Genomic DNA, 12,609 nt, shown 5'->3' on the forward strand with positions numbered 1-12,609 from the left:
ATCATCAGTCCTTTACTAGGTCAGACACAGATGCTTGTGGCAGAGGACTGACACTTGACAGGATATGGTTATCGTAAATGGGAAAGGTGGTGTTCATGTTATCCTGGACTGGTGCTGTGGTGTCAGAAGATATTTCGCCTAGTTGCATGTGAAACAGTTATGAAGCTTTTAACTATTACTCTCTTCCGTTTCCTTCTTCAGCTAGTGAGAATAGTTCCCTGAATGTGAAATGTCATTCTTTTTCAAGTGATTTACATCTTCCTAGTTGCACAGCCCCAAATGATAATGAATTTGAAACATCACATTTTCCCACTTGTACAGTTCTATGGCAGGAATTTCCTTTCAGGTTGTTTTAAACATTTATATTTAAAAATCAGTTCAGGGCTTGCCAAGACCCTGTCTGACATGAGGTTTATATGAAAGCTTTCCTGTGGACAAGGATCAGAATATCATAGCACATATATTGGAGAGTGTTACCAAGAGGAAGCTTGCAAACAGTTCACAGGGAAAAGGTGAAAAATAGGGAAAAGTAGGCCTCCAGGAGTCCCTGCCTATTCCCATTGTAGGAATGATTGGACTGGCTCCCAGGTGATCCATAGCAGTGTCTGTGGCCTTCTGGGTAGAAGAGAGGAACGTGTCTCATGAGATGTCCAGTGGGTTTCAAAAAGGAATAACACAACAAACATCGTAAGTTGTGATTTCAAACTCACAATGTATTTCTTCAAACTTGCCATCTATAGTGTCAACAGCTTGCGGTGGATACTTGATAATACGTACCAAACCAGAACAGCATCTGAATATAGGCCTGTAGGAGAAGGAATGAGAGAAAGAATACGTGATGAAGTGACCAATTTATGATATTTAATGCATTTCTGGAAGGTGTACAAATACTAGAGTAATAAAGGAATCTGTAGAATAGGACAGAACATTTTCTAATATTTAATCAAATTTAATTTTAAATGTCATGGCATGTTAGTCTTCTAAAACTTGATGATCATGCCCTTTAGTACATACATATAGTCCACATTCTGGTGGAAATTTGATTTGTGAGTTCTGGGGCCCTGTCCTGCCTCTGCTGCTGACACCTTTTATTACAGCATATCCACCTGGACTCTTGTGGGCTGCTGTAAGCAAGATTCATCCATGCTCTGCTTAGATGCAGACTTTGTCTTTGTGCTCTTAGGACCCGCCTGGAGCAACGCTGTGAGGCACATTAGCTTGGGGTCAGCACTAAGTTAACAGTTGCTACATGGCTATCATTTGGTGCAACACACATTGCATCTAGTCAGCGTGGAGTGTGAACCTCATGTTTGCAAAATATCATGTAGGCACATGCTAAATTTTGCCAACTGATTAAGCCTGTTATTGCCTCAGTTTGTTCAGCCATAAACTAGAATAATGTTACCTATCTCCTTTCCAGAGGCCTTGCGATGATCTGTTTATGTTTGATGTCTTAGTAAGGTCATCCAATCATGGATAGATTGTTGCCAAAACTCCCATTGTATGTGAAGGGCACTGGGGCCCCTACATTCATGCAACTCCCAACAACAGAAGTATCAGGTCAAAGTTTTGTTGTTCAGATCCAGGAAAATACTTGTCAGTAGTTGTTATTGTCCCCCTAAGTCATCACATAGTTTCACTCTTAATTTTATTTCACTAGCTGCCTCCTAAATTGAATCGAAACATTTTCCCACTTGTAATATTTAAAGCTGTACAAATACTGTATGCAAGAGCACCTATGACCTATTCATTGCCCAGCAGTGATAGATCTGGTAATAATGTGCTTGCTATTCTGGCTGTGCTGCACTTTGGTAACACCTAGGGTTTAATTGAAACACACCCTGACCTTGGTTTTGTTCATGAGGCATTGAATGAACATAATTAATATGAATCTACTGAGGGATATTACGGCGAAATGTATTACTAATTTTGGCTCCTCACACTCTTTTGGAAAAAAAAAATCATAAATCTCAGTAAAAAACAATGTGCTGCCATTTCATAGAAGTCCTAAACTGAGTAATTTTCAAAAAAAAATCTTATATTTCTCTGTACCTATTCTTTCTGGCAAAACACTATCACAGTATGATAATTGCATTGCCCCTAACAGTTTCATATTCCTTCATAATTAAATAAACAGCTTGGAAATTGCAGCCCACAAAATGCCTGTGTTCCACTCTTACCTTAAGGGGTTTCCATAGTTACCAAGGACAAGAAGTTTAACCATCATTTGCCAGACTCGAGGCTATTTGCAGCCTTAACTTTTTATCTCATGTCTCTTTCTCTTTGTCTCTTTGTTTATTAACAGAATAAGGGAGTAATTTGGACTCAGTTAGCCGCTACAAATGCAATGATGCAAAATGGACTCCAGTGCTTTAGTGTGTTATTAGCTGGGTATGTTTCTCCCAGAAGGTATTTTAGAATAATGCATACTAGCAATATAGCCTATAGTTACCAAGGTTGTGAAATACCTATCAAGCACTCCTCCAACTCAGCATCAAATAATTCAGACCTTAAAAAAGGAAAACACAGCACTATGGCATAGAACTATTTAGGCAGATACCTATTTTAATTCATTTTAATTCATACCCCAAAAAGCATTGGTGCAGATTTTGCATGGCTGTTTTAATATAATTCTCTTTCACCTCTCAGTCTCCTGTATTTTACATATTACAAAATGCATTTGGAATAACTGCACTTGTTAAGGCACAAACTCGATTTTTTTATGCCATTGAAACGAACAATTTTCTGATTTGCTCATCTCAAAATAATCTCACAATTTTTCTAAATTACTTCAAACTTTATCAGAGCGTCTCTGTTGCCAAAGTATAGAAACCACTACTGATCCACAACTGCATTGTATGTTCATCAAACTAAAATGTTTCTGTCTTCTCGTTTATATTACCTATCGAGGTCAAGAGCTCAGTGAGGCTCAAAGGATGATTTGTATGGGTAACAAGACTATTCAGCATTAGCATATACAGAAGACATATACATATTGTAATTTAGGAAAGGAGGTTTGGGGCTTTAAAAACTAGAGTCCAATTTTTGAAGATTAGGGTGAAACTTTTTTAAGGGCGAGTATATACTATGATTGGCAATTTTAATTTTTTATTTTATTTTTTTCTCTCCATTGTACTGGCTACATATTTATATGCATCATTTGACTATGTGGTGTTCTGATCTGACATTTCCTACATCTGTTTTTATGTTTGTGAGTAGGGAGAAAATTTTGGAAGGAATGGGGGCTAACATCTTGGACTCTGTCAGCCTTGCACTTTTTTTGCATTTGCATCTTTTAAAAGACAACACATTTTAACCTGCAGAGTTTTGCCTGCTAGTTTGAAATTCTGTTGTATGTTGGTGAAAAGGATGTTAATTTATACAATTAATGCTTCCATGTAAAAAATTGATAATATTCTACCAGACCAAAACTAGTCTGTTTGAAATGAAGTGTCACTGTAGTACCGTTAAATAGATGTTGTCTTAAGTCATTAATAGTCAGCTAAAAACAAAGAAATACTACAGCGTTCCAAAATAATGACCCCAGTGTGACAGGAGTGAAAACTGCCTTGTTTTGGAGCAGTGCTTTAGAACGTCATATAATTTTTTATTAAGATGTGGTTTTATACTGATTTTGTTGTAGTTCACAGATGCCTTCCAAATGGGGATCTCTGATTTTGCTTTGATAATAAACCAAAAGGGGATTAATAAAGCATCCTTTCAATAGTTATAGATATATTGCCATTTAATTGTTGCTCACTGAGGTATATCTGGCATAAGACAGTGAAATCCTGAAGGTGCTTCTATGACTTCTCCTTATATCACGGTTGGTACATGAGAGGTAGTGACATGCTGCTGTAATTAAGAGAATTTTGTTATCAGGGGTATCGTAATTTTTTTTCTGTACAGTTGCCTGTTTCTCCCTACATAAATGTCTGTCCAGAAAAATATACAAGATGAAACAAACAAAAAAGGTTCCGAGAAACTGTGTTTTATCAACTGAATTAGTGAAGTGAGAAGAGCAAAATGGGACTTGAATAACCCAAGGGAATAGTGATGAGGTAGAAAACTTTACCTTTGCATAATTGGTTTGAATTGAGCCCAAGTCAATAGAGAACAAAAGTTCCTAATGTCTACATGGGGTCTCAAGAAAATGAATCCAAATTAACTTTGAAAAGGGACTAGCTACACTACATTACATTCTTTTATGGACACCCTTAATTGAAATTACAGTGGCCTTGATTCAATTTAGCTTAAATTAAATTCTAAATACAAGTGTCCACACAAAGATTTAATGCAATATAATTAACCCACTTTAAAAGTTAATTCCAATTAAATTTCTAGAATGTTTCTGGGTAGGCTAGTACCAAGCTGTATTGTGGTGGCTTTTATGAAAGAATTTAAGTTAGTTCATCATGAATAGTTCATAGATTGCTCCTGTTCATACCACTGTGAGCAGTTTGAACAGAGAGATTAGAACTGTTTTGTCCTCTTCAGCCTTTGGGTGACATCCAGATAAAGGTCAATAAAGATGTCAAATAATTCCTCTTAGCAAAAATAAGTTATGTCCTAAAGAAATATCCATTACATATTGACTGATAATTCCTATGATTTTCCTATAAAATTAGCAAATGTTATGAGTTGTACTGAGGATACAAAGTGCAAGTGATGCTTGGGAGTAAAAGAATATTTATAAATGAAGGGACATACCAGGCTGATTTACTTTAAAACACTGTGAAATCTCTTAATTTCCAGCTAAAATGCAAATATTTTTGCCTGGACCAATGCACAATAAAATTTTCATTTTAAAATGTCTATTTTGTGTTTATTTCTGTTACCTGAAGCTAAGGATAAAATTTCGAACTTGAGGACATGAGAGAGGAAACATGAAATCATGCTGAAAAATGAGGGGTGTGAAATAAAGCTGTGTTCTGTCTAACAAAATGATAGAAAAGAAGAAAAAGGCAGACTGGATCAAACTCACCCTTGATTGAACTCTCCTGAAATTAGAGGTGATTCAGGAGGATTGAATGTGTCCAATCACATTTATGTCTTTCAGGTCAGTGTCTTAGTGATTCAGCTGAGTCTTAAAAAGCTTGTGGAAGAGAACTGGGAAATATCGGTGGTACAACAATGTCCACTCTGCCTTTTACACTTACATGCTTCAAGGGGCCATAGAAAATCCCAACTATGGCCCAGAGCAAAACAGTGGAACATACAAAGAGGAGAATAATTTGCATTGTGAGTGTTTTGATTATCTGGTCTCATGAGTAATCAGTTTGCATTGCAGGGCTGCCTATCTAGCCCTTTTTGGCCTCCACTGTATTTAACTAAAAATAAAATTAAAACCAAATAGATAAAAGCTTTGAAACCTCCCAGGTTTTTAGGCATTATTGCAATGGCTCCCTAAACTGTTGTTGATACTTTTAAAGTCCTATAGCAGTGAAAAGGGAAAACTGATTTTTAAGAATGGAGGAAAAGATACATAGTTGCAGTGATGTGTTTTCACTGTAAAGCAGTCTGTTAAAAAAATATCTAAACACTTCAGACAGGAGCAAATCCATCAGAAAAATAATAAAAAAATAAGATTAGGAAGAGAAAGATATGAGATCTACTGTATCCAAGTTTACTGATTTTGCAACATGATTATTGTAATGCTCTATTAAGAACATAGCATGTGTTCCTATGTTGGTGGCAAAGACATTCAATGGAGTAAAAGAATGGTGTCATTGCACTGTATGTGGGCAGGGAACAGCGTGCAAAGCATTTGTACTTCTCTTGAACTGAAAGCTCTAGTCCTCCAGGGTTCAGCCAGGTGGAAAGGAGTTTCAGGACAGAAAAGGCAGGGAGGGGTGCAGGAGGGTAGGGTGAGTGAATCCCTAGCAATGTGGTTCCATCGTCCCAATTCTTCATAGCCATATGGGGACACGCATCTGAGGCTGCAGGAGCATTTGCAGAGCAGATGTTGGTAGAGGATTTCTGACCCCAGTGGAGCTCCCTGCCCACAGTTCAGTCTCTGTTCTGGGACGAGGGTTTACCTTCATGTGTTTCAGTATTTTGTGGAGCTAAAACAGATTGTGTGCTTGTCTCATGGTATCTCCACTGAAATTCCCTTGGCTTCCTCTGCTGTCACTGCTGCCAAAAGGGGCTCAGTCTCAGGCCCTGAGAGCATTCAGAGTTCCTGAAAAGAGAGTCAGAAGAGTCACTTCTGCACAAAGTCATCCTGGGATTTAGACCTATTTTTATTATTGTACTCCATGCTCCGTTCCATAAACTATTTTCAGTTCTCGGTAGCTGATACTACCGGAAGAGACTTCCCAGCATAATTAGCTGCTTTATGCACCTAGCTCCTTTTCATATGTTTGGAAATCTGCCATTTAATTTGCAATTGTAGAGTGGCTTGTTTACTAAAAAATGCAGATATCTTTGCAAAGGGTTTTTTCTCTCAAAAACCTCTTTAAAAGGATATGATGTACAGCATATATAACAGTGCTATATAAAGTGAAGCAAAGGTGTGTTTTCTGAATGCATCCACATATTTGTCAACTTGAAAAAAGTTGTAAAAAGTGATCTGAATGCTTCTTATGCTGAAATTTTCTGGCACGTGGCTGAGGGAGAGTTGTGATGATTTAACTGTGCTTTAGTTGAGATTTAGCTGTGATGTACTTGTGATGAATTAATTTTACTGTGATGGTTTAATCACCTGATATACAATAGATTCTGTCTGTATTTTCAATGCAGTGACATGTAGGATCACATCACATAAAAACCACATCTGTTTTTTAATGGCAGATATACAGCACCAACCAAAGTGTGTTAGATCATACTGTATCATAAACCGTATATTGAGATAAAGCCATGGCCTTTGCACTGCACCCCTCCACTGCTGAGACAGTTATTCATAGACCCACAGACTAGACAGAAAGCTAAGCATGAGTTGCCAACAGCAACTAAACTGCCACTGATCCAGCTAAGGGTCACTGGAGCTTGGGAAAATATCTTTGCCACCTGCCAGACCTCATTAGGCAGATATTTGGGAATGGTGTAGAAGTTCTTTTTTGTAATCAAAGCCCACCGTTACAGCAAAATTCGTCAGAGATCAGAGTAAGTATAGCCACTTTCTCCTAGTAAAAAACCAGAGAGATCAAAGCACATCAGGCTTAAGACCTAATAACAAAAAAATAGAAAAACAAATTGCAGGTTCCATTACAATGTCCATAAGGATGGCATCTCTGTGTACACATTTGGCAAAGTTACCTTTCAATAACATAACTACTGCATCCTTCAAGCTGTCTGTAAGGAAAGCTGCACTGTACATATCTGCAGAGGTAGATTAGCTTTGTCATTCCTTGCTTCATCTTCTGCATTCAATTTTAAGAGGGCAATGCTTTTCACTTAAAGGAAAATGTGTCATCACTGTCATACATCAATGCTAAGTACCAGATAAGCTATAGAGGAGATCATGCATATCAAATGTCAATTTGAAAAAAGATTTTTTGAGTTCTGTGGAAATAGAAAACAAAACAAATAACTATCCATATCCGTATATGTATATGTATATGTATGTGTACGTCTCCATGGCCATAAAGAGAATATACATTGCTGTACTAAAATGACAGATGATATATGCTTTGGTAATTAGAGCAATGCTACAGACAGACTTAAGGTTATGTTTGGAAACACATTTAATAATTGTACAGTGTCTGGGGAACTTACTGTGCAGTAAGGATATTCTTAGCATTTTAAATTGCATTTTAAATCTATACAGCAGAGGGCACTAGTGTTATTGAATTGACCATAGAGTCGATATTTTGGTACTAGAAAAATCAAGGGGGAAAAAAATGGCTTAGAAGACAAAGAGCTGCCAACAAAGACTAAAGAAGCTGGTTGATGGTCTGTTTTCCATGTGTGGATTTGTAAAGCTAAACCTTCATGTGTCTTGAGCATAATAGTCAGATATTGAAGAGCAAATTACTCTAGTGCAGAGTTCCAGATGGGTCTTTATGAAAAGCCCATTAAAATATTTCCATAACGTTCTTCAGGACTTTAAATGAATTTTCCACTGTGTTTTTGTGCTAGCTGATTTTTTTCCGAGATATTTCCAGGGTACTTATGATTTAAATTTACCCTGATGTGAAATGACTGCAGCAAGACTTCCCGAATACTTAAGCTCTGAGCTGTGGAAAACCACCAGTATAGCAGAAAGGAACTTTTTAACACATTCCTACTGCCACTGTGAATCTCACTGCAGTATGTTAGCCTCACACAAAGCTCACTAGTTGAAGTGAGGACTTGCAAGGCATTGCCTGGCGTATTTTCTGCTGGTCATGGTGGCTTTTTTGAACCATCAGCTCCCCTGTACTTTAGCAGCATCAAGCCCAGTTAGTGTGGTCTTATGCTAAATACTGTATTTTACTTCCTGTATTATGAAAGAAGAGGGACAAAAGTTTAGTAATGTAAATAAAACCAGTTAAATCAAATGGTAGCTACAAAAGCTAAGATTTGCCCTCACTACCTCCCAGAAAACATTCCAGAGGAATGGCAATATAGGTCTTCTGTACTTATATAATAAAGAAGATACAGCTCTGACACAGAAAAATCGAACACACCAACACGTATGAAAACATATCTAGAACTTTACATTCACACCTCAAATATGGTGATCCTGTCTTCAAAATTATACATTCAGAGTAGCTAATAAGTAGTCAGTGACCAAGCTTTGAAACATACACACATTTCAATTTTGCGGAAACCTGAGGGTTGCAGGATTCCCTGAGGGTATTTGATTGATCGTAGTTCTGAGGCATATGTTTGATTGAGACATCCCTAGCACAGGACTGGGGAAAAGGTAAATATAGAAGCCACGGGTATTTTTGGCCTTCAGCACAAGAAAAGAGCTGTTCTATGTGACTGATTAATTGTTTCAGTCAATAACCAAAAATGGGAGGAATATAGGGAGTTTATTTTAAGAAGATAAAACAAAAGCATTTCTTTTAAGAATCCTTTTGCAACTGAGACATGGAAACACTTTGGTTTGGGTTGAACAGTTTTGGTCTCATAACAGGATAATTTATTTGCTATAATGAAGTACTGTATTCAAATAAAATGTTTTAATCCTTTTTTTTTTTTTTTTTTTTAAATCCATGGAGCACATGTGTAGTGATGGAAACGGAATGTTTGCTGGATAAAGGAGTCAGTGAAGGGAATGTGGGAGGTACCACCAGGCAAAACAAGTTGGAACAGGAGGGAAGTACCTCGGAGTGCTTGCAGCATGTTTTGGCATGATCAGCTTGATGGAGGCTGGCAAAGAAGCAATTGAAGGGAGTTTTTACATACACTGACTGGTGTTCTTCCAGTACCTAACGGGGGCCTACAGGAAAGCTGGGGAGGGACTTTTTACTAGGGCATGTAGTGATAGGACGAGGGGGAATGGCTTTAAACAGGAAGAGGGTAGATTTAGATTGGATATTAGGAACAAATTTTTCACTCTGAGGGTGGTAAGGTACTAGAATAGGTTGCCCAGAGAAGTTGTGGAAGCTCCATCCCTGGAGGTGTTCAAGGCCAGGCTGGATGGGGCTTTGAGCAGTCCAGTTTAGTGGGAGATGTCCCTGCCTATGGCAGGGGGGTTGGAACTCAATGATCTTCAAGGTCCCTTCCAACATAAACTGTTCTATGATTCTGTGTTGGAGGCACTTGCTCTCTCACGACCTTTCTCATTTTTCCTATACTTTCTTTTTCTACAAATCCCATAGATTTCCTGGTCCTTCAGGGTAGCCAGGATACAGGCATGAGAGCAGAAAGTAGCAAAAAGAAAAGTAGAGAAAACATATGGCATCTTGCAAAGCTGGCCTTTAATAGTGAATGGGTCTGAGATAGAACACAGAAGATTTCTGTATCTCTATAAGTCACACATACCATACCAGCCGTACAAGGGTAACTGGCAGCTCTGAAGGTAGACATGGCGGGCTGAGTTCTCATCTCGGTTCCAATGAAGACAATAATGTTGCACCAGTGCAATGGTAAAATAATTGGTTTGGTGTCTTTCTGTGCCTGTTTTATTACTTGTTAATGGAATTCATTATTCAGTCCAAGTCCTTAGGTGTTAAGTTTTAGAAGAATTTAAAAAAAAATGAGAAAGGAAAGAAAACACAAATCTACTGAATAAAAAAACCCAACAAATAGTGACAAAAAAAAATGCTAATGCTGTCATATTAACTGTGACAGAAGATGGTGAATTACTCCTCAACAGCTAAATTCGTGGATCACAGATCTTAACTAAGGACCCTGAAATTGATATTAGATGCATTGATATAATTCTTTTGACCACAATGGACAGATTCTTCTTCATGACAGGGTAAGAAAGATGGGACCCAGGTCCTTTTCACCCCCTTTTTGCAGATAGTTTTACTACAGCTAGATTTTTGAGGTAAGCGAACTTGAATTTTAGAGATTAGTTTGAGAGCGTTTCTCCATATGTTATGTTCATCACCTCTGAAGAGATAATCGACCTTGTAAGCCTGCAGTAAAAGGGAAGGTGTGTACAGCAGCCACCCCCATCTATTCCAGAACATTATCTTATACCCATGAAGATGATGTTCAGAAGTACAGTTGTTGGCAGAGGGAAGCGATGGAGAGGTGGGAGCAGCAACATCTAACACTACAGCCGCAAGGGTTCTCCAGAGTCATATGACAGAAGTGTAAGCCACAGAGAGAGAAGCCGAGTGACTTGCTCAAGGTTGCAAAACACATTAGTTTCATGAATCTTTCATAACAAGAATGGTGTTTTATAAATAGCACTTACAGAGCAGATCAAACAAACAGATACAGCTCAGACTTTCCAATTCCCATTCACAGGTTTTTAACCATTATATTGGCTTTCTCTGCAGTAAATTATTAAAAGTGAGATGAGAACACTTGCTAGCTCTGAATCATTATAACAAGTTTTTAAAAATGCAGAAATGAATTCTCAAAAACACATTATCTGAATATATAATTAGAAAAAAAAAGTCTTTCATTAAATGAATTGCTATGAGATGCAAGTTAATATATTTTTTCCTGCATTTTTCTTTAAAGAAAGATAGCTTATTTTTACACAAAATGAAGCAATTCAGAGCCTGGAGTGGAAAACCATCGCCTTATAGTATTTTGTTTTACTGAATACATGTATTATGTATCTGGGTGCTGTAGGTTATAAGTATGCTTTAAGCTTGCTGTAATTTATAAGACTTCACTTTTGGCTGAATTATAGGAAATTTCATTAATCTCTACAGCAGAGGGACCTTGCACTGAGCAGCAGATTGAAAATGAACTGAGGGCTGGGGGCTTTAAGAACTACCACAAATGAATTAGTTCTGAAATTCTTAAAACGGTAATGATCATTTGTAGTGTAAAGGACTTTTTTCCCCTTACAGTAAGATCTGTAGCATTTTTTAGAGGTGCCTATGAAACTGCCAGCCCTGAAGCCACAGAGATATTTTTCAGCATTTAAATGGCTATTCTTATTTCTGTGTTCAGCACACATTTACTAATGAGTCTTTCTCTGCTGCTGGTGCCAAACAAAATAATTGAGGAGGAAATATCATGAAATTGGATAATGCTGTTTAACGGTAGGGAAGAATTGATGCTCAGCATGTTTGTTTTTTTTTATTTTATTTTTTTCATTTGAAATAGTCAAGATCTTGTGCTGACATTTGCATGACCTGCTACATTCAGAATTAAAGGCTTTACTTCTAGTTAAACTCTGGTGCAGGAATCATGTTTGTTAGACAAAGATTTTCACCCATACAAAGCAGAAGTCTCCACTTGCTCTTCATATTATCTGTTGTCTTGTCTTATAATGTGTCAAGAAGGTTAACACCTTGAATATTCTGATGATTCTTATCTTACTCATTTTGCCTTTTGAGGCCCTTGTCACTTCTTTCAACTCTCCTCCTGAGTTAGAACATTTCTTTTAGGTATCCACTGTGGTTGAACTTGTTACCTGCCATCCAGCTACATGCATTATACATTGGAATGAGCAGGAAAAGCTAGTGTCTGGCTTTTTCTTATCTCTTTGCCAATTACAGCTGACATACATAGCTGTACAAGAAAAAAAAATATTAGAATTTCAATAGCTGTTCTCGCTACAGAGTTTCATTAAATTGGTAGAGTTGACTGAAAGGACTTGAGAAGATTTTGTTTAGAGAGTACACTTAAACATTTGAGATTATTTTAATGTTCTCCATCTCCCCTCTTTCTTTCTTTCAGGCTATTCAAACTCCAGAAGGACCAACACCAAATAAATTATGAATGTTGAACAAGATGACCTTACATCCACAGCAGATAATGATAGGTCCTAGGTTTAACAGGGCCCTATTTGACCCCCTGCTTGTGGTGCTGTTGGCTCTTCAGCTTCTTGTGGTGGCTGGTCTAGTGAGGGCTCAAACTTGCCCTTCTGTCTGCTCCTGCAGCAACCAGTTCAGTAAAGTGATTTGTGTACGGAAAAATCTGAGGGACGTGCCAGACGGCATCTCCACCAACACCCGATTACTCAATCTCCATGAGAACCAGATCCAAATCATTAAAGTTAATAGCTTCAAACATCTGAGGCACCTAGAAATCCTGCAGCTC

General features: G+C 37.7%; 1 protein-coding gene across 1 annotated transcript in view; it reads left to right on the plus strand.

The window, feature by feature from the left end:
- Positions 1–12,288: 12,288 nt before the first annotated feature.
- The window catches only part of LRRC4C (leucine rich repeat containing 4C), a 2,478-nt gene continuing 2,157 nt past the window's right edge, over positions 12,289–12,609 (plus strand). Inside the window, exon 1 of the mRNA XM_009895586.1 lies at positions 12,289–12,608. Coding sequence (XP_009893888.1) covers positions 12,289–12,608 — 320 coding nt within the window. The remainder of the gene's footprint in view (position 12,609) is intronic.

The sequence above is a fragment of the Charadrius vociferus genome, unplaced genomic scaffold, assembly GCF_000708025.1.
Source record: "Charadrius vociferus isolate BGI_N301 unplaced genomic scaffold, ASM70802v2 scaffold71, whole genome shotgun sequence".
Lineage (NCBI taxonomy): Eukaryota > Metazoa > Chordata > Aves > Charadriiformes > Charadriidae > Charadrius > Charadrius vociferus.